Source organism: Camelus dromedarius, chromosome 21, assembly GCF_036321535.1.
Source record: "Camelus dromedarius isolate mCamDro1 chromosome 21, mCamDro1.pat, whole genome shotgun sequence".
Taxonomy (NCBI): Eukaryota; Metazoa; Chordata; class Mammalia; order Artiodactyla; family Camelidae; genus Camelus; species Camelus dromedarius.
This window is the reverse complement of record NC_087456.1, coordinates 7,766,107-7,789,020: the sequence shown is the minus strand read 5'-3', so window position 1 is coordinate 7,789,020 and position 22,914 is coordinate 7,766,107. Positions and strand designations below refer to the sequence as shown.

General features: G+C 43.8%; 1 protein-coding gene across 7 annotated transcripts in view; it reads right to left on the bottom strand.

The window, feature by feature from the left end:
- Window positions 1-22,914, bottom strand: part of SRGAP2 (SLIT-ROBO Rho GTPase activating protein 2) — a 235,092-nt gene that overhangs the window by 34,641 nt on the left and 177,537 nt on the right. For all 7 annotated transcript variants that reach the window (XM_010991346.3, XM_010991348.3, XM_010991347.3 and 4 more), the window contains 4 exons: window positions 16,007-16,091; window positions 12,983-13,010; window positions 11,240-11,264; window positions 5,430-5,490 (listed from right to left, as the gene is read on the bottom strand). In XM_010991346.3, coding sequence (XP_010989648.1) covers window positions 5,430-5,490; window positions 11,240-11,264; window positions 12,983-13,010; window positions 16,007-16,091 — 199 coding nt within the window. The remainder of the gene's footprint in view (window positions 1-5,429; window positions 5,491-11,239; window positions 11,265-12,982; window positions 13,011-16,006; window positions 16,092-22,914) is intronic.

The following is a 22,914-nucleotide window of genomic DNA, read 5'->3' as shown; positions in this document are numbered from 1 at the left end:
CTGGTGGGAATGCAGTTTGGTGCAGCCACTGTGGAAAACAGTATAGAGATTCCTCAAAAGACTAGGAATAGACTTACCATATGACCCAGGAATCCCGCTCCTGGGCATATATCCAGAAGGAACTCTACTTCAAAATGATACCTGCACCCCAATGTACATAGCAGCACTATTTACAATAGGCAAGACATGGAAACAGCCTAAATGTCCATCAACAGATGACTAGATAAAGAAGATGTGGTATATTTATACAATGGAATACTACACTGCCATAAAAAGGATAAAATAATGCCATTTGCAGCAACATGGTTTGACCCAGAGATTGTTATTCTAAGTGAAGTGAGCCAGAAACAGGAAGAAAAATACCATATGATATCACTCATATGTGCAATCTTAAAAAAAAAGACACTATGAACTCATCTACAAAACAGAAACATACTTGCAGACTTAGTAAACAATCTTATGGTTACCAGGGAAAGGGGGCGAGAAGGGATAAATTTGGGAGTTTGAGATTTACAAATGCTAGCCACTATATGTAAAAATGCTTCTGTATAGCATAGAAATCTATGTTCAGTATCTGGTCATAACCTTAAAAGGAAAAGCCACTACAGCCACCAACTGACGGAAACAAGATTAGAAAGGAGAGCTGTTATCCTAGGCCAGAGCCCAGTCCTCCTAAAGTCCCTGTCTGCCGCTGACGCTGCCCCCTGACTGCACTGCGCCCTCCTCCCAGGAGCAGACTGACATGAAGACATGGGTCCTGTGAAGCAGAGGCAAAGGCTGCTCCCAGGATAGGCCTGGGGGAAGACGGGAGCAAGTCCCCCTGCTCCCCCTGGGGCAGCACCCCTCCCTGCAGCCGCACCCTGAACACACTGCGCCTGCCTCCCGGGAGCCCACTGACCTGGAAACAAGTATCCTGCGAACCTGGAGCAGCCGCAAGAAGAGAGGAGCTGCCCCTGGTGAGCTGGTCAGTTTCTCCCCTTCATTCCTGCAGCAGGGACTGGGGGCGGCCTCTGCTGCCCCAGGCACATCCCCAGGTCAGCCTGCTCCCGGGAGGCGGATGCCATGCGGTCGCCATAAATGGGTGCATAGCAGCATTATTTACAATAGCCAAGACATAGAAACAGCCTAAATGTCCATCAACAGATGACTGGATAAAAAAGATGTGCTATATTTATACAATGAAATACTATTCAGCCATAAAAACCGACAATATAATGCCATTTGCAGCAACATGGATGTTCCTGGAGAGTGTCATTCTAAGTGATGTAAGCCAGAAAGAGAAAGAAAAATACCATATGAGATCGCTCTAATGTGGAATCTAAAAAAAAAACCTAAAAAACAAAAACAACAAAAACAAAGCATAAATACAAAACAGAAATAGATTCATAGACATAGAATACAAACTTGTGGTTGCCAACGGGGCGGAGGGTGGGAAGGGATAGACGGGATTTCAAAATTGTAGACTAGATAAACAAGATGATAATGTATAGCACAGGGAAATATACACAAGATCTTATGGTAGCTCACAGAGAAAAAATGTCTCAATGAATATATATATGTTCATGTATGACTGAAAAATTGTGCTCTACACTGGAATTTGACACAACATTGTAAAATGATTATAAATCAATAAAAAAAAATTATACTGAATAGCATAGGGAAACATATAACAAGATCTTGTGGTAGCTCACAGCAAAAAAAACATGTAACAATGAATATATGTATGTTCATGTACAACTGAAAAATTGTGCTCTACACTGGAATTTGACACAACATTGTAAAATGACTGTAACTCAATAAAAAATGTAAAAAAATTAAAAATAAAAAAACAAAAAGTAGACAGAGGAGAAAAAAACAAATAAAATGGTTTCAGAATTACTAGCTCACAACCCTGTGATTAAAAAAATTACCCACTACTGTACAATATTTGTTTACAGTTCTTTCTGTTGTTAGATTTCTAGTATATAATCAAAATACAGTTTTCCAGACACTTAGATTGCTTTCTTCTTTATCATCTCAGTGTGGTTATGTTATTCATTTGTGACACAGTTAGGTTTATTTATTACTGTTTGTATTCCATTTGGGGTTTTACCCACATCCTTGTTTTATGTATTTGTTTATTTATCTTTTGAGTATGGGAAATACCAATGTGGTTCTAAAAATCAAAATTACACAAAAAGGAGTCCTCAGGAAAATGTCACTCCCCTCCCATTTCCCCTTCTCTGACTCTTTTCACCCTTTTCCACCCATCTGTGTAGATAACCAATCACATCTTAGTTTCTGGATTCATCCTTCCTGCATTTCTTCCTGCAGATATGAGAAGACACATGTATATTCTTATATTCCCTTCCTTTTTACATGAAAGGCAGCATGCTATAGATACCATTTTGTACTTTGTTTTGTTCACTTGACAATGTATCCTGGAAATCTCTCCATGTCATTTCATGGCGATCTTCCTCATTCTTTGTTTTTGTAGCTGCATAGGATTCCACTGTGTGGATATACTGCAGTTTATTCATCAATTCCTCTCCATATGGTATTTAGGTTGCTTCTAATACTATGCAATTTCAAATGATGCTGCATATATACTGTGCATATATATTTTCCTATTTTTGGAGATGTATCTTCATGGTAAGTCCCTAGAAGGTAAATCCCTGATGGCTGGGACAGAAGATTAGTGCATATATAGTTCTGTGAGTTGTTGCCAAATTCCCCTCCAGGAAGGTTGTACCGCTTTACATTCCCATCAGCAATATGTAAGCATACCTGTTTCCCAAGAGTCTCACCACAGACATTTGCTAAGTTTTGGTCTCCTCATGTACTGCGCCTGTACAGGGGCAGAGACAGGCACAGCATCCTATCCAGAACCCATCGACTTCTCCGCAACCCCACAGGCTAATGCCCTGTGCAGGCCACTGCCACGTCTTCCCTGGGCTGCTGCTGTAGCCTCCTGTTGCCTCCTATGGCCTTATCTCTACGCAGCAGCCTGGGATCCTTTAGAAAGATCGCTCCCTGTTCAAAATTCTCTAGTAGCTTTCCAACTCAGAATGAAATCCAAACACCTACCTTAGCTGATAAAACCCAAAGAATCTGGCCTCTGGCTTCATCTCCTGCCACTCTGCTCCAGCCACACTAGAATCCTGCTTGCTGGTCCTCGCACATGCCAAGGATCTCTGCATTCGATGTTCCTTCTCCCTAACTCTCCAAAACACTCTCCCTCAGATACCCCTGTGGCTCACTCCCTCACTTTCTTCAGGACTGCTCAAATGTCACCTCCGTGGGTGACCCCAAGGCCTTTTCCCTGAACAACCCACCTAGAACAGTATCCCTTCTCTGTTCTCCATCTCCTCACCTTGCTTTACTTGTCTTCATGACACTCACCAACGTCTGACATGTTGTATATTGATTTGTTTATTTATCGACCAATCAACTGACTATTTATTTATTGGTCCTTCGGTAGAATGTAAGTTTCATGAGGAAAAGAAGGAACTTTTTCTTGGCACACAGTGAGCAATCAATATGTATACAGACGGTCTTCGATTTATGATGGTTTCACTTACAACTTTTTGACTTTACCATGGTGCAAAAGAGATACATATTCAGCGGAAACTGTGTCTGGAATCTTGATGTTTTCCTGGGCTACTGACATGCGGTACAGAACTCTCTTGTCATGCGGGGCAGCAGTCAAGGGCCGCAGCTCCCATGTGAACATAAAGGTAAACAACCGACACACTTAACCATCATTCTGTGCCCACACAACCCTTCTGTTTTTCACTCTCAGTCCAGTACTCAATAAATTATGTGAGATATTCAACACTTTATTATCAAACTGGCTCTATGTTAGATGTTTTTGCCCAAATGTAGCCTAGTACAAGGGTTCTAAGTGTGTTGGAGGTAGGCTAGGCTAAGCTGTACATATTTGTGTATAATGTTCAGTAGGTTAGGTGTATTACATGCATTTTTGACTTAAGATATTTTCAACTTACGATGGGTTTATTGGGATATAATCCCACTAGAAGTCAAGGAAGACATGTATTTATTGAATGAATGAATGATGGAAGGTATGGATGAAAGAACTGGAGTTCAGACTCTCCTCTCCCTATTGTTCTTTAGGCACAAATAATTCATCCTCCCCTGAACTTAGTTTGGACTTACCTTTGCCAACTGCTTGACCATTAAGCATCACCATCCCGTGAAATTTCTTATACTGCTATAATGAACCATTACAGCTTATCTTTTTATTTAACTTTTTACTTGCTTATTTATTTTCTCCCAACTGCATCATAAAACCAAGTAAAGACAGGAACAGCGTATTAGTCCTGTTTTGGTTTTCCTATTTGGCAATGCACGGCGCCCAGCATTGATCAGGGGCTTGACAGGTATCTGTTGACCGCTCAATATACGGCTATACAATGCTGTTACTTCTAATGAATGGAGATAAGCTGAAAAAATTGTAGCTAATTAGAATGGGATAAGTCATAAGCATACTAAAATAATGACTATTCCAAAAAAGAACCCAAGCAATGTCCCAGTTTATTGGGAGAGAAGGAGAGGAAGGGAGAGAGAATGGGTGTTTCTGAATTGAGACCAGCGATCAACTGCACACCTCCTTAGCTCCAAGAAGGTCATTCTGTCAACGCTTCCTCTAACTAGATAGGACAGCAACTAAAAACAATTTCTGATGCTAGAAACCTTCATGACGCATGCTCAGATAGCTGCACTTTCTAAATATGCTTATACTTGGAAGACTGATTCTCTGGCTATTCATCTCTTTCCTGAAATTCTGTCTAATCAGCCTAGGAGCAGGTGAGGAATGGAGTTTATGAGATTCAGCCTCATCTAAACAGAAGATAAAGTAACTCAACTTAGAAGGAGCCAGTCCCTGCAGACTCTCAAATGTTGGCTACAACTTTAAGATCGGCTACTAACTGAGCTCTGGTGATGTTGTATCCAGTGAGACCAAACCAGAACCCAAACTGGATGTGACTAGGAGTCAATGTAACATTATAAGAGGACTTTGATTTTCAAAGCAGTCTGATGCGGAAAGCCAATGTGACATATGGTCAAGGCTGTGCAGTGGGACATACCAATACACGCAAAGGCGGTGAGTAATGGCGAAACTGCTGTCACCACATTGGGCCAGCTAGACCTACTCTCATAACAGCTATAATTTAGAAGTCACTCTTGAGCTAGAAAGGGAAGTGTGGTAAGTGGCTGAGGCATTTTGGGGTCAATTTATATGCTGTCTTGTCCTCAATGTCTAGATGTGGCCATTTTGAGGTAGCAAACATTATGTGAACAAGTAAGATTTTATTCCTTTTCTCAGACTGTCAGGATGGGAAGTCAATCTCTATTCTTATTCAACAAAGAATTCCTGGAAGTTCCTCCCAATTCCGCACAAATATGGGCAAGGCGGGGATCCTGCTTACCGTGTCTGCTGATAAACCGGATACAGCTTTCTACCACCAGAGGAATTGCCTGGCTAGAATCCTGAAAAGCCAGAGAAACACAACATTAGAATCTTTAAACAGAGATTGCCCAGGGTCAGAGAAAATGGGCCAAACTGTGTGCAACTTGTCTCGGCAGGATCAGTGGCCAGTCCACAAAGAAGCATCCGGCCTGTCCTCCAAGCTCCAAAGCACATGCACCATCATCTACTTGGAATGCCACACAGAAGCCTTAAATTCAGCACGTCCCAAATGGAACTGATCATCCTTTATTCCAAACCAGTGCCCCACCCCCAGCTATTCAATCCACCATCCATACACATATATTGTGTCAAGTCTGCATCCCAAATATCTCTCAAATGCACTCATTTCTCTCCATCTCTACTGCCACCAACCCAGTCCAATCCATCAAGATCTCCATTCCCACCACCGTCGTTCCCCAAACCAGTTTTTCTTCTTTCATATGTGGTTAGGTGATCTTTGTGCACATTTCATCATTTATTTTCTAGGCTAAACTCTTTCAGAGACTTCTCATTACTTTCTGTACCCAGCCTTGCGTGTCCAGGGTCCCGCCTTTGCCACCAGTTTTGTCTCCTTCTGCTCTTCCCCTCCGTCTCTGTTTCGGCCATACTGGCCTTCTTTCTGCTCCTCAGTAAGTCCTCCCTTCCCCATGGCTTTGCAGGAACTGCTCCTGCTACTGGAATGCTCTCCTCCCCCCGGACCCCTACCCCCAGGGTCTCAGTGTCACTTCTCAGGGATGCTTTTCCAGAGTCCCCAGTTAAGATCAGGATCGCTGGCTACAGGGTCTCAGCACCTTGCACTTGGCCCTCACACCCTGACTGTGACTTAACTGTGTGGGTATGAGTATCTGTTTGCATTTGTCACCATTAAAGCTTGAGCTCCACAGGGCAGATTTCATGTCAGTTCTTGGTGTCCGGTGCTGGCCGTGAAGCTCTCACATAACAGGTGCTCAGTTAGTATCAGTGGAAGGTAGCAGAACGAACCAATGGGAGCATCAGAAAGGTTTGTTTGGGGCGGGTATAGCTCAATGGTAGAGCACATGCTTAGTGTGTGTGAGGTCCTGGGTTTGATTCTCAGTACATCCATTAAAGAAGAAAAAAAAAAAAAAAGAAGAAGAAAAGAGGTTTGTAAGGTAATAGGTAAGAGTAAGAAAAGGTAAAAAGCTTTTAAAAAGTAAGAAACTTTTAGGAAACTCTTGGAAACAGTGGAGTCTAATTGGTGCAAAACTAAGAAGCAGGCCTCCCAGATATCAATCTTTGCTCAGCCATTTTGCTGTACAACCCTGTCATTTATTTAACTTCTTGGGATCTTAATTTGGCATCTACAAACTGGGGAGGGCAACTGGTGGTGAAGAGAGTAATATTTCCTATTGGCACATGAATGGAGTGCTTACCATTACAGAGGAATTTACATGGGTGTTGGCCCAGGTACTAAGTGCTTTAGATGAACTGGTCCCGGTAACAACCCTGTGGGGTGTGTATTATTATTATCTTCATTTGACCAAGTAAGTGGAAGTGAAGACCAATGAGGAAGTGAAGGCTGAATGAGCCGAAGTAGCTGCTTATGGTGACACAGCTGGTAAGTGGAAGCCAGGATTCAAACCCAGGCAGTCTCCCCCAAGACGGAGCATGTCACTACGCCATGCGCCTGAGCTCGGTAAATATAGCCAGGTGCGTACCAAACATTACTGAAAACCGGTAGGGTTTTGTAATGCAGCTAAATGCACAATAACTCACTTACAGGGAAGAAAGGGATGAGGCATAGAGTGATGGTAAATCTAGCTGGAAAGGGCTTTCGACGTTTGGGACAGACTGGGTTCTTAATTGCTTTCTGCTCATTTCACAGGTTTGCCTGGGCCCCTCCCCTGGGTCTGAAGTTTTAGCTGTAGCCATGGGCTTTGGCCGCTGTGAGGGAAGCAGCTGGGTCTCATAAGAACTCGGGCTGAGAGAAGAGATGGTGTGGCCTCTAGCTCCCAGGCCTGCTGGGAACCCAGGATGTTGCCAGAGGGAGTACCGAGTGTGCCAAGGCGGAGCTGGAGTCAGGAAGGTCTCAGCGACCCAAACACTCATCTTCATGACCCCCACACCCATCTGCTCCCTCCAGATCTCCAGCTTCAGTAGTGAAGTGTCTGCCCTCTTGCTGCCATCACTAAATTTGGCCAGTCAGCCTAGGATGATCTCAGAGGAAGAATCATGTCAGCTCTCCCATAGGCTAATGAAGAAACTGATTTCCACCATTAATAATAATAATTAAAAAAACCCCAAACCCCATATTTGGAGGTCTTTTTCTGTTTACAAATGTTTTTATTATATTTTTCATTTATAAATAGTAGTGGCAGTGATAAGGAGGACATGATGGGAGAGTCTGTAAAGTTTTTCTGGCCCTAAATTTATATTTCATAAATTTATATTTCAGAGGGAGGGAGGCTGGGAACCTCACAGGTTACTGGCTTCAACAAGTTACGTGAGTGTAAAATTCTGCCTAGACTTGTGGGAAAAGGAGTATCAATGATAGTGAAAAAGGAAGTCCGCGGGGTTGCAGAAAGCAAAGCACCAAGGATATTAACCTGCATGTTCGTGGTTACCAGCGGTACGTCAGAGGTGGCCCAGAGGATAACATGTGGCAGATGAGAGTGGGCCAGAGATGACCTGCCCCACTGCAGAAGAGTATCCAGTGGAGCCTGAGACAGAGTTCAGTGGGAGCAAAAACTGGACAAAGTCAAGAGGGGTGGAGATAGCTCAGCTGGTAGAACGCATACTTAGCATGCATGAGGTCCTGGGTTCAATTCCCCAGGATTTAATTTCCATTAAAAAGAAAAACAAACTGGATAAAGTCATGAAGGCTTCAGACTCTCTCTCATTGTCGTATTTCTGAGCTCCAAGTGAATTCATTTCCCCAGGATGCGTCCTGGTGAAGACCCTCATTTCACCATCGATCCTGCACACAGCTGTGTGAGCAGTGTCTTTGTGAGTTCTTGTTCAGTGTCTGTCTCTCCTTTCCTTCCTCTCTCCTTCCCTTCTCCAACGTTGGAATCCATGTCAGTTTAATTCTTTGGTTCACAGTAGTTTTGGTCATATAACCCCAAGGTTGGAAGGGGCCAAAGGACAATCAGGTCAAATCCCCATTCAGTCAGATTAAGGGAACATTAAACCAAAAGTGGAGGGAGAAAGTTAGCAGACATAATTTGGAAAAGATAGTAAAGCAGGGGTCCAGTGATCTGCAGGGGAAAACAATCGGGAAGGTGGCCAGTTAATGCCCGAATATGTCATTGCCTGGCATAACTTCTCATGAGTGAGAGAATTAGGATTTTGCCAGGTGCTCATCTCCATTACGATTGTTAGATTTCTGTTTTCACCAAGGGAGAAAATACAAGTCTTACTACCTGATTAGATGTGGGCGATGAGGAAAAAAGAGGCATCAAAGATACGATGTGGGGCTTCAGGGACTGTGAAGAATGGAGAGTCCCCACTAAGAGAAGCAGAGAAGTTAGAGGAGGTGTTAAGGAACTGACAATGTGGCAGGAAGGTGACGAGATGGATGCTGAGGGTAGGAGGTGCTGTCCCAACTCTAGAGCATCGACGTCCTGCCAGTCGGGAGGAGTCAAATGCTAAGGCTCAGGTGACAGCATTATAGAACTAGTGGATGCTTAGGAAGGAGAGAAAAAGAGAGACAGATTCATCTAAGGCAACAAAAGCGACAAGACAAAGACAAAGAAGTCAAAAGAGGACCAAGCCTTGGGGAAATGCCTAACTTTCGAGGGATGGAGAAAGACAGGCCACCAAAGAAGACATGGAAGTAATAGGAAAGAGAAACTTCTGGGCTTTAAGGGCACAGGGAAAGCTTGGAAGCAGCAGTTGACACATCTCTTTTTGAAGAAAAGTTTGGGATGGTTTGAACCCAGGCTTTGCTAGGATCAAAAATGACTGGAACCCATTAGAGACCCTCAAAAACAAAAGCTCCTGGATTCTTCCTCTTGTTTGTCTTATTTGCTGTACATAACTAAAAAAAGTTTATTTCCTGGTTATGTATACAAGACTACTCATCTTCCAGATTACTTATTATTTGTCTCCCTGACTATCTTAGAAAAACTCTTCACTGATCCACCATGAGCTGCTAGAGAGAAACTGAATGAAAAAAAGGACTTTATTTGATCTGAGTTTCTGGTGCATCCTGGAACTCTTACACAAATCTAGCACCGGCAAATATAGTTTTCCTGACAACTGTGCAAGCACAGCAGGATGCAAACCAGATGGGTGCCATTCCTTTCTGATTATGAGCCCAACCAGGGGCACGTATCACCTGCCAGACTGTAGCCTTTGGCACCCCCGAGCCAGAGTGGGGGCTGTGAAGCCCTCAGACTCATGCTCCATGTATACACAGGAGGCTCAGTTTCAGTCCAGGAACTAAAAGGAACATAAAGGGGACAAACTTCAAGTTGGATCCTGTTCTGACTTTTAAAGGGGAAAAAAAGCTTACTCCTTCTTTAAGATATCCACCTATTCATTTGAAATGTAATAAATTATCCTTGGGAGTCACTCCATTCTACTCTCATTATAAACGAAATCATGGGAGAAAGGGGAAGAAGAAAGAAATAGAGGAACAAGAGGAAAGAGAGTGGCAATCAATTTTTAAAATTAAAAAAATGTGTAATTGCATCTGATGGTGTTCTCATTCAAAGGAGATCCAAAATAGAGAAGGAAAAAAAAAATTAGTGACAGCAAAGCTAAGACAAGTGAGGATTCCACTATCAACTTCCCCAGCTGGACCACCTGCCCAGACAGCTGAAGCAGTCAGATCAGCTGAAGACCCCGCAGGGGCTGCCACCACCACAGAAACCATGTGCCCTCGACCTTCCATTCTCTCCCTGTGGCTACAGCCACTGTGAATTACCCAAAATGATTTTTTAAAGCCTGGATCAGCTTTCCCCTGAGTACACACAAAGACATTTCTGAGCTCTCTCCACCCTCTCCGTGCTAACTGCCTGCTGCATAGCTGGTCTGAGCTCAAGGGACACAAAACTACTTTAGTATTTGCCATAAAGTACAATCAGGAAGTCAAATTTGCTACTGCAAAAAAAAAAAAAAAAAAAAAAGCAACTTCAATTAATTTTTTTAAACAGGCCCAAGTGCTGTTTAAGACTATCCATTGATGTTGATTATCCATGCTGTGCTAAAACTCCTCCTAATGGGGGTCATGAGAGCTTTCTGCTTGCTGCTCAGTGTCAGATTTTAACACAACACTGACGATCATGCACCAAATTGCAGGGTTCAACGTCTCTTGCTTATCATTTCTAGATCAGACTTATCTTTACATTTTTATTATGTCTTAGAAATACATCCAGGATGTCCACGCCACCAGCAATGAACAAACAAAACACTTCAAACCCTGGTCTAGGTAACTGGCTGCTGTGAGTTACTGACATACCAGTACATACGAGTACGAAATGTGAAGTCTCTTTCACGGTCTCCTAAGGAAGTGATACCAAGGACAATTCTGGCATAATCTGCCACAGTCAAGCCAGATCTCTAGTCTGTAAGAGGGCAACCGACTAGGGAGGAGAGGAATGAGTCAGAAAGGCCACACACCCCCCCTCAGGCTAAACCAATGAAATCAATGAAATTATTATCATATTAAACATACTACGACTGAATAGTAACGCAGGCATGTAGTCAGAAAAGTGTCTGTCCCATCCTCAGTGCACCGAGTTCCACCAATGTCTGGGATGGGACCACTGTCCGACCAGACAGGCCTGGCTCTTGCTGGGTCCTTACCTGTTTCCTCACAGTTGAGCTACGCCTGTGGTTGACCCAGAGAGGACAGATCCAGCAACCGGGAGGAAAAAGAGAAAACAGGGATTAAAAACAATCCGGGAGGCGGTTAATGAAACCAGCCACATCATTCAGCTCAGTGCCAGCAATGGCTAGGAAATTCGATAAACCACTTTCCAAATAAAGCCCAATAAAGCATTCTCCACAAAAGCACAGAAGTCTCTGGTTTTAACGAATGCCACCATTCAAAACCAGAACCGTAGGGATTTGGCTCAATTTGCCAACATATAAATATAGATGGGTCGGGAAACAGGACAATCTCTGTTTATAAGGAGACACCCAGTAAACACCAGAGGAAGCGATGGTTTTCTTTTCTTTGGAAATCTTCAGGGAAGAGATAGGGAACCATTTTCCTGGAACTTAGAGGCTCCAGACTGGAAGGAACCTTGGGGAGCCTCTAGGTCAATGCTCTTCAAGCTGTATTAAGCCTCAGCAGTCTTTTCTCCGAGGGAATCTGACTCAGACAACACTCCCCCAAGCAAGCAGAGCAGCGAGCCTGGTTGTTGGGCTCCGTCTGTCCCTTCCACCAGCCCGCTCCTGAGGAACCTCTTTGGAATCCTGGAGCTCCTGGGATCTAGTGGAATGCTCCTTCTTGTCTTACAGACGAGGAGACTGGAGTTCAGAGAGGGCAAAAGAGCAGCCCAACGTCACACAGTGAATAACAGCATACAGGAATTCAGCTCAGCTCTTTTCACTCCCACAGAGCCTTCCGCAGATACGGGACATCAGGTGAACTTACACTAGGACTCTATCATCAAGAAGATACATTCCACAGAGTCCCATTATCCTGGTTCCTTCCAGTCAACAAGGCTAATATATTAATGGGGTCTTTATTGTAATCCATAATGACAAAACGATGAAAGCCAAATGAAGCTATTTTTAAATAATGAGCCCATAATTGTAAATGGCCTCATGATCATTGTGTGTGTTGGCAAATATAAGTGGTTTATATAATGGGCTAATCCGGGGTCTCTAAGGAGTCCGGCCCACTAAAGCACTTTCCCCCGTTAAATTAGCACATTTTTAGGCATCTAAGAACCATTGGCTGAATGAATGCCTTGCTCTCTGCCAACTCACTGAGTTTTCTCATAGCAGCGCTGTGACTGAGAGGGAAAATATTTGGCTGGGATGGGAGGAGGGGAAGGTGGGGAAACACTAGGAGGGAGACACACTTGTACATCAGGCAAGGATTTCCACCAATGCTGTTGGCAAGCAATGCAGTGTAATATTTCATTAGCCAGCAACACTCCCTAATTAGGGGCTATCATCTTTTTTGTGTATAAAACAATCTCAGGCCAAGTGTTATCCTCTGATCTTCTTTCCCTGGGTCAGAGACTTCCCAAAACCCACGTGTTGAAGTCTAGAATCTACCGTAAGGTTACCAGCATCCTCCAGCATAGAACATTTCTTTTCCTTGCAATGCAGTGGCTTTTGGGAGTCTCTGGGACCATTTCAGCAAATGGTAACTCCCTTCACTGGGTTCTGCTCCGCAAACCCATTTCCATTTGAGGCCAGATGGGGTCAGCAAGGCCAAGGGACGGAAGCCACCCCTGCCCTGAGCCAATCCTTTGCAAAGTCATCCAAACGCCTCTACAACTCAGTTCCTTGGCTCTTTCCCAGGCTGTGATGGCTCTACCCCGGGGCCTCTCTTCATCCCCTCCCAGGGCTGCCTCAGGCCACACCTACCTGGCCAGACTGCAATCTGTCCGCTGACCTGTTGGAAAGACAAAGGCAAAAAGCACATGTTGAAGCAGCAGGTGTCAAAGAGGGAGACTTGCTCCCGGGAATGACCATGTCTGCCCGTCTCCCCAGGGAGCCACTAGCATCACACCGTGACTGGCCTTCCAGACCAAAAAGCAGAGAGCACGCAGGGCCTCCTTCTGGGCCAGTGCCACTTCTGATGCTTCTTCCCAGCCTAGGGCTGTGGGTGTCCCGACACCAGTAGTTAGATTTGCCAACTCTGGTCCCAAAGGGAAAACAGGGGAACAACAGCAAAGCAGATCATGCCTTAGAGAACAAATGATGAGAAGCCTTCCCAGAGATAAAATTCAGCTTCTCTTCAATGTACGTTGGGTGTGTTCGTGTTGGGGAGGGAGGGATGAGTGCATGCGTGCACACACGCCCGCGCGCACACACACACTCTCTCACACACTTGAGGGTGGAAGGAATAGTTATTTGGGGAGAGGATGGGGCATATATGGAAGCTATATTGGGATTTTTGGTTTAAAAATTTTTTTAAATTTATTTTATTATTTTAAATAATTTGGGGGGTAGGTAATTAGGTTTATTTATTTATTAAAAATTTTTTTAATGGAGGTATTAGGGATTGAACCCAGGACCTCGTGCATGCTAAGCACGTGCTCTACCACTGAGCTATACCCTCCCTTACCAAGGAAGTTCTAGTTTTAGATTCATAGTAAATTCTCACTCTCATCAAGTTGGGCTGAAATGACAAAGAAAAAATGAGACTTAAAATGCTGACACTGGCATCAAACTGTGGTACACAGTCCAACAGTGGGCCCCAATACTCAGTTTAATAGATCAGAGCCAGCCTTAAAACATGGAATTGAAAACCTTAATGTTCATACAAAGTATCCTCATGTTTTTAAAAAATACATATGCATGTGTACTTGGGCCATTCTGTAATCTATGTTGCTTTCTTTGGGTCCACAGTTAACCAAGCCTGGTCTGCATTAGATCAGTATTAGATAAACCAGGGAAGATGGTTTATCAGCAGGTGCTGAGCTGGAGAAGGAGAGAGCAGTTCCCACACCCTCATCCAGGATCCTGGAAAGGCGACTCCGAGGGTGGTGGGGGGAGGGCAGGGCTTTTTCTAGCCTTTAAAGGTTGCTAATTGTTGATTACATTTCAGCACATCTTGAGCAACACCCTCCCCCACCCCTAACAGCCTCTCTTCCTCAAGGCGCAGCTTTCATCTGCAAAAATATTATTCAGAGCCATTATTTCCAACATCTGTCCCATTTCCATGCCGGAATATTCATACACATCAATTATCCCTCCGTGGCAAGAACAAGGGGCTCTTGCATTACGGTGACAAATACGTGCAGAAGGCAGGGACATGATGACCTGCACATGGGAAGATCTGCAGCTATTTTTTTCCTTGTTGCTAGAACTTGTCATCTTTAGAGGAAGGTAATTTGCAGCACTAATGAATGGCCACCAACCTTCACCCTTTCATAGTAGCACATTTGGTGCTTGTGTGTGTGTTTCAAACCCATTCTCTCTCTCTCTCTTGCACACATACACACACACACACACACACACACACACAAACATACATACATACAAACTCTCTTTTTCTCTCACACCCAGAGGCTCTGTTCCCCAACACCCCACTTATGGACCACGCTTAGATTATCTTGGTAAAATGAAATCACAGTTACAACTTGCTTCAAACAGTCCTGGGCTTTCTCTCCTCCGATTCCCCATGGAGCAATCTGATAACCCCAGAGTAAAGATCTTCTATAAGCAAAGTTTGGATCTCAATGCCTAAACCTGTTAAGCCTGAGTCCCTTGGGGAGTGGGGAGGAAAGAGAACAGAGTTACTTAACAGGCTTTCTTCACATAAAAGAAAATGCCTTAAAAATCTCAAGATCAAAGACATTAGAGATAAAAGAATGAATCGTCTGGGGGGAATCGTTCAGGGCAGAAGAACAGGACAAGAAGGGTGGGTAGGAGGCTCTGGTATGAGAATCGGGACTCTAATTCCTGGGGCCAATGATACAATGAGTGCCATACCCTTTCCTAGATTCTGCAGTTTGTCTGAAGAGGGCTCAAGAATTTATCTGAAAATGTTAGACCGCTGTATGAGTGCAGGTTTTGCCTTTTACTGGTGTTACCACCTATTCCACGTAGCCTCCCCCTCCCCGTATTGAAGTGAGATTAGTGGGGCAGGGAGGAGGGGTTGGGCATTCAGAGGCATCCTCAACCTGGGAATCCCATTAATCACAGGATGCTGAGAGCTGGGCAAGGAGACTCGGGCAGGGTGCCAAAAACCCCTGGGAAGCTTCTCTCTCAACCTCTGCCTTCTGTTTGACAGCTGAGGAGAGAAAGTCCAGAGTGCCAGTCCATCCTCTGCCTTGCTACTTTCCAGGGTCTGGTTAAAATCATCCCGTGAGAGGAGACAGTCCATTCAGTACCACAGCTCCGGCATGGCCAAAGCAGAGAGAGAGGGCTGCCTCCTAGCACTGGGACCCTTCAGGACGGAGGAAAGACCGCGGCCCCACCTCGAAGCTCCAGACAGCGGCTGTCAGCCCATCACCCCTGCCCTTGACAATCCTCTCCTCCGAGCAGCTGGGGAGCTCAGCTCACAGCTCCCTTCCCTCTTGCTCCAGCCTCAGTTCTGCCACAGAGGAGCTGAGAGTTTTACCAAAGTGTCTGGAGAGTAAATAACCCATCAGCTCCTTTGCTCCAGACGCAGCAGAGGAGGGGTGGGGTGGAGAGCAGGCACGCTCCATTTAAACAAATAGACAACGCACATTAGTGCTTCATTAAGCATTGGCCTTCCCCCATTACTCAAGCAGTCATCTGGGGCGTGTGCTTCCTCATCAAACGAGCGCGGAAAAGCAATGCATTCATATAGCCAGATACGGTCCACTTGGCTGAAGGCAGAGGGGTGTGCTCAGCACTAGGGCCCCGGGCTCGGCCTTCCCCTCACGGCCAAATCTCCGGTAGGGCTCCCTCACTCACTTTCTCCCAGGGTTTTCTGAAGAAGGTCGTGCTTGGCTTGTAGCTTGGTGATGAGGTTCCTGCCCTCCAGGTACTCCTTCATTTTCTGTAAGGGAGGAGGAGGACAAAGAACAATCAGATTCTGGAAGAAGAAGAAGAAAATCTCAGATGTTCAGCTGTACCATCCCTTTCTAAGAGGGCTTTTGGTTACTGACCCAGTTTCTACTAAGTTCCATTTTCTATTTCTTTAAGGCCCCAAGCATCTGGGCAGCTGCTGATTTTCCTGGTGGATTAGCACCCTGCTCTATGTCTTCCTGGGAGCTTCACGTCGGTCAGGGTCAGGAACTAGCTCCTAGAGCCCCTCATCCATCTCTTTCTGCTTCACTGAAGAAGAGCAGGGGGTAGAGGGACTCACTGAGCTGCTGCCTTCTTGGTGTGAGGACACACACCTGCGGCTCGTCACCTCCACTGACAACCCCAGGATGCATTCCATCACACTAGGAGCCAAGTCAAGGGCAGACTCAGCCCCTGCCTCGGCTGCAAGCCCAGCACTCAGAGCATCTTTGTCTAAGCCAGATTGTAATTGGCCTCCTCCTCTATTCTGCAGGGAGTCTTCATGGAAAGCTTGGGATTTCTGAGCACACAGAGGGAGAGGCTGCCACCCTCCCCTTGCATACACACATACCGGCCGTTCCAAACACAAGAGGAGGTTTATGGAAATGCAATCCCATCTGCTCTAACAGTCAAAATACGACTGCCGTGCTGTACCTTCTGATCTGACCTCTCAACGCTTGTCTGGCCAGTGAGAGATTCTGTTTCCCTAGATAATTCATCAAATCTTCCAAACAACTTTATGAACTATTATTATCATTATCCCCATTTTATGGATGAGGGCATTGAGATTAAATAAATTGCTTTAGATCAAAGGATTAGTGAGTGGTGGAGCATGTTTCCAAGCACACATAGTTTGCCAATACAATGTGTGCTTTTAACCTCAAAGTACTAATTCTTTGTATGTAGCAATTTAAGAGTCTTTTAGAGTACTTTAGCACATATTTGACTCTCACAATAACTCTGTAAAGCACACAGGGAAGACATCCTTATTTCCTTCCTACAGATGAGACGGCAATCTCGAGGAAGGAGGTATCAAATAACTTGCTAACTGTTGCAAGCCAGTAGGGTAGTAATGCCGGATTTGGATCCCAGGCCTTTGGACTCTCAACATGGTTTCTTTCCCACTCTACCCAACGGCTGTTCGCAGGGATCTTAGTTTGCCTGGGTCGTCTCCTGCTTCAAGGGTTCATCTGCTGAGTCAGGGGTCATGCCCACGTCTAAACTCGGGGGCAAAACGTAGTGTTTCCCTGAGCGTGATCTGTGAATCACTGGTGATACATGAAGCAGTTGAGGGGGTAACTGGATAAAACATTTACAATGATAACAGTTCTATCTTTCATTTAAGGTACTAAGCAAAAAGTATAATTATATATCAAGCCTTTGATTTTAAGGCTATTACCACTTAGGATGAAGGCAGCAAGAAAGGGTAAAAAAAAAAAATGTGATTTCTTTTTATTCTGTACCTTTCTGTCCAGTGTGAACTTTTAACCAAGAGCATCTATTTCTCTCTCTCTTTGTAAAAACGAAGAAAAACGCTGCTTTCTCTGGGATGCACATCCTGGCCCTCCTGAGTTTACCCAGATGCTCCTGTGTGGATCTTTGCAAATCTCCATGACAGCACCGCTCACACAGCCCTATCACACAGGCTTAGTACTCCTGTGTTTTCCCTCTATGGGCAGAGACCACGGCGCTCGTTACTCTCTGCATCCCTGGTGATTAGTACTGTGCCCGCAGCTAGTAGACACTCAATAAATGCTTGAAAACAAGTAAATAAATGAGTAGTCTCACTCTTCTCTGCATAGAACCCTCCTCAGCAGTTAAAGACCAAGCCTCCAAGTGTGCCCCCACCCTCTGAATTAAATACAAGACCAACAAAAAACAAGCCATGCACCAAATCATTTCTGTTGCTTTACTCACAACCTGCTCCCCCTGCTCCTTTGTGCTTTTGCACAAGAACATCTGTGTGAAAAATAGGCTCCGTTGTCACTTTCCGCATCCCATCTGCTCCAGCTGCCGGCTCACCTGCTGTCAGTCTTCTCTGGGTGATACCCTGATCCCCAGCCAATGCCTAATTGTGAGGCTTGGAACTCTACGTCAGGGCGCGGGCGTGAAACACCTTCAGGAAACATCCACTACTGACATCTGAACCTTGAGAGGCTCCTCTTAAGATGAAAGGTTATCCCAAGGAGACTCTAAAGGTTTCCTAATGAGGCAAAATTCACCCAGAAACTGCAAGCAGACAGCTCCGAAAATAGCCAGAATTCTGAAAGGAGATAGATGCAAATTCCTTCCTCTCACTCATGTGTATACTTGTGATTCCGGAAATCATTTTTTTCATTCATGTTCACAGCTCACTAGTTAACTCCAGCTGTCACTCAGTGAACCATTAAAATAAATAACAATCTGATAAAGAGGTATGATGAATTACCTTTCCGGGTTCCATTAAATCCTGAAGGAGCAAAAGCTGGTCAAGGTATGACCTGCATCCCTAATAGTGGAAGCAGTGGTTGGAAGATTTCCGTCTAGGTAAGCCGGGTGTGGGAAGGCGAAGCATCCCAGAGTTCCCAGGCGTGTCATTTATCACTTCCCTGTCCCGCCCATAAATCAGCGCTCATCTGTGTGAGTGATAAACTGGGAAAAGTAACCTGGCCTTTGCTGGTGGAGTTGAACTAGAAGCCTTCAGTTGCAACTGAGCAGATACACATCGAAGGGAGGCGAGACAGCCGAAGGCAAGGGAGGAATAAGTGGCTTTTCAGTGATTTCTGGAGCCCAGGGGGCCAGGAAAATAACTGTTTATGTGTAACCTCAAAATCCTTCCTTGGGCAATAAGGGTCACTTTCCTTATTTAAACCATGTCCCAATATTGGGTAATTAATTTTCTTTCATTCCATTCCCTGTACCCTACTTCCTTTACCAGACATCTAATGGTAAAGTGATGACCAAGAGTTTTCCTCAACGGAAAAGAAAAGAAAGAGGTGTGTTCTATTCCAGATCAACAAAATGAACTTAACTCCTAACATGTAGTCTGACTGCCACTACCTCCCCCTCTCTGCCGTCTTACACTCAGTATTATCAAAACTGAGGACTTCTTCCAAAAGTAGGGAGGGAGGCAAGAGCTTACTGGGTAGTTCTGTTTTTTTTGCTTTTGTGAACCATCAATTCAATTTTCATGATCTCATTAACTTATTTCTTAATAATTTCTAATTGGTTATTAACTGTCCATGGTGAATTTTTTAATACCTTCATTATAGTATGATTCTTGTACAGTAAACTATACGTATTTCAGATGTACAATTTGATGAATTTTGATACATGTATACGCCAATGAAACCACCACCACAATCAAGATAGCTAACATTTCCAAGTGATGAGTTTCATTCATCAAAAAGGATTAATATATAATTTTGCTTTCTGTGCCCTCTTTTCCGGACAGACATTTTAGTTGCAGTAAAATGGAGAAGATTGAATTGGGATATTCTAGTCCTACCACTCCTCAACTCTTCCAACCTTGAGTAAGTCACTTAACTCCTGGACTCAACTTCCCTGCCTGAAAAATGGGGATAATAGTATCTTTTCTCACAAGGGTGCTGAATATGAAATAACATTACAAGCATCACTGTGACTATTAGCACAGTGTCTGGCAACTAGCAGGTGCCCAAAAGCGTTCCTTATACCTCAATCACCTGCTTAGCTAACCTAACAATAGCCCTTCTCTAAGCTTCTTTGCTTTGTGCTAATATTTAAGAAAGGTGAATCAAAGCAGGTTTCTGGTCTTTTTTTAAAATAGTTTTTTTTTTAATTAATTACAAATATTTTATTTTATTTATTTTTTATTTTTAAATTAATTAATTTATTTTTGGTTTTTTTTTTTTTTGGGTGGGGGGAGGGAGGTAATTAGGTTTATTTACTTATTTCTTTATTTGAACGGAGGTACTGGGGATTGAACCCAGGACCGGATGTATACTAAGCATGTGCTCTACCATTGAGCTATACCCCTCCCCACTAGGTTTCTGGCCTTAAAAAAAAAAAGTAAGAGGCATAAGAATGCTTTTCAAATTTAATTTTAAGATGCTTCTTCCCTTTAAATACATTCTTACCATAATGGTATAAAACTTGCCTATGCCTTGAATTTCATCTGTGAACCCAAGGCCAGAAGTATCCACCGTTGCCAGAAGGTGGGGTGGGTGGGAGGAGTGAGCTATGTCTAGCCAGCCCCTTGCACAGAGGTACACAGATGTCATTATTGTGGCTGCTTCCCCACCATCCAAGCACACTGACATTTCCCCTCCTCCCTGTCAATTTTTAAAGCAGGAAACAGCTGTCAGACAGCATACATCACAGAGCAAAGCTTTAAACAGGAGCACATCTCCCCACTTTAACTGATAGGGCAGGCGCACTCATTCTTTTGTACCTGCTTAGCCCACGTTTACCAAGAATCTGTTTACTCTTTGAAGAATACAAAGATAAAAAAAGATCTTGGACCACACCAAATCTAGTGGTCTTAGAGCACGGCCCCAGTGGCCAAGGAACCGGTCATTCCAACCTGTCTTCTCCAACCTGTTATTACTGTACCCAAATCTGTCCCCTCAAATGCAGGCAGGCTATAATCCCCTCTTCTCTATTTTTATCCCCAATTCAAGAACCCCATACTCCAACCACCATACAAGGAAATACCTATAAGGGTTTGACAGTTACCTGGCTCAACAGTGAGCATTACTGCACACGAGCAGGGAATTGGTTAAATAAATGATGGTACCTCAATCCATAAAATGGAATTCTGTGCCTCTACTAAAAAAGGAGGCAGGACTGATCTTTATGGATCAAAATGAAGATAATCTCCAAAATAAATTAAGTGAAAAAAGCAAAGTGAAGAGCAGTGTGAATGGCATACTTTTTTTTTAAAATAAATTTTAAATTTTGGGGTTTTTTTTGTGTTTTTTGGGGTTTTTTTTTGGTGGGTGTGGTAATTAAGTTAGTTTGTTTGTTTAGAATGGAGGTACTGGGATTGAACCTAGGACATCGTGAATGCTAAATACACTCTACTACTGAGCTATACCCTCCCCTCCAAATGGTATACTTCCATTTGTATTTCTACTTACTTCATTTCATTACATTTGTAATGTAATAATACTATATTAAAGGGCACATCAGTGGTTGTCTCTGCACAGTGGTTGTATCCTCTGGAAGGACACAGAAGAAACTGGTTTCAATCACTGGCGGAGGTGAGGGGAAGTGGGGGCTGGGAAGGGTAGGGGTTGACTTTTTTCTATATGCTCTTCTGAAATCTTTGTGTCATTTAAAAGAATATCAATTTTTTTTAACAGTCACAATCAAAAAAGGCAATATATAAAAATAGATAAAAAATGAATTTCTTCTGTCTGGCACAGGGAATTATATTCAGTATCTTGTAATAACCTATAATGAAAAAGAATATGAAAATAAATATATGTATGCATGTGTGTATATGCATGACTAGGACGTTATGCTGTTTACCAGAAATTGACACATTATAACTGACTATATTTCAGTTGAAAAAAAAAGCAATGGGAAAAAAAGTAGACATTGCTGGATTGTGTGTGGCAGAGGACAAGTGATACAAAGCCAAGGAGGTCAGAAAATGTCTCCTCACTTTGAGCCAAGAAGGGCAGAGAGCTGCTGAGCTGTTCCCGATCCTTCCCTCACCTCAACTTCCTCAGCAGGTTTCGGAGAAAGACCCCAGGGCCTGAGACAAGAAGACCAGAGTTCCGGTTTCTGCTCTCGCTGAGGACATCAGACAAGCTACCCATCCTTCTCGAATTTTTGTTTGTTTGTTTTTTAGTTTTTAAAAAATCTTCCAAATGAGGCGGTCTAGTTAGATGATTTTTCAAAAATGCTTCAAGCTTTCAAATTCCATGATTATTTTCCTGGGACTCTTTAACTGACCTTTACAGGTCAGGCTTCGAATTTCCGATTGATGTCATCTGGGCAGATCAATCTGATGACAGCGGAGAGTGGTCGGAAAGCTTTCCCAGTGGCCCTCTGGGTCACTCAACACACTACTAGGAGTCAAAGTCATGACAAGGGAGCTCTTCCCAACCTTCCAAAAGAAGGGAACTTCTAGGACTTGCTACTCTGACGTCTTTGAAGGGCACAGGGAAACACACGGCCAGTGTTTGTGGAGGCCAAAGACTAAGAAAAGCACACCTGCAGCCTTGTTGGCTTTGTGGGCTTCAGCCGGCGCAGGCTGCCATCCTGGTTAGCACGCACCCTTTTCCTGAATGTTCATTTCGCCACCCCAAAAGAGTTCTTTCCTTTTATCATGAACTGAATTATCTGACGCATTCCAAACACTAATCACAAAAATGATGAACTCTCTTGCAAATCTGTTACTGGACAGGCCCCAACAAAAAAACGTTCCTGTTAGCCAAGGGAATTTGCACACAATTTTGATAAGTAGCACTAGGGCCACAAAAGACAGGAAATGAGTTACAGGACATCAATGCACTCAGACAGAGGTGACAGGGTGGGTGAGATTTAAGAGGTGACCCCTTTGATTATGGTCATTCCTGCTCTTACTAAAGGTCAATTTTTAATACAAATGTTAGAGCTTCATTTGAAGCCACAAAGTAATTTCTGACAGTCTTAAATACAGATTTTAATGCCTGTTCTTATTTAATGAAAAAAATGGAAATCTTCTGCCGTGTAACAAGATTGGGTCATTTAAGTAGGGTTGTATCTAAGCAGTCCAGACAGACCAGCCAGACAATCCTATTATTAAAAGCCTCTAGAGTATTCAACAACCTCCAGAGATAAAGAAGCTTGGGGAGTTGCACAGT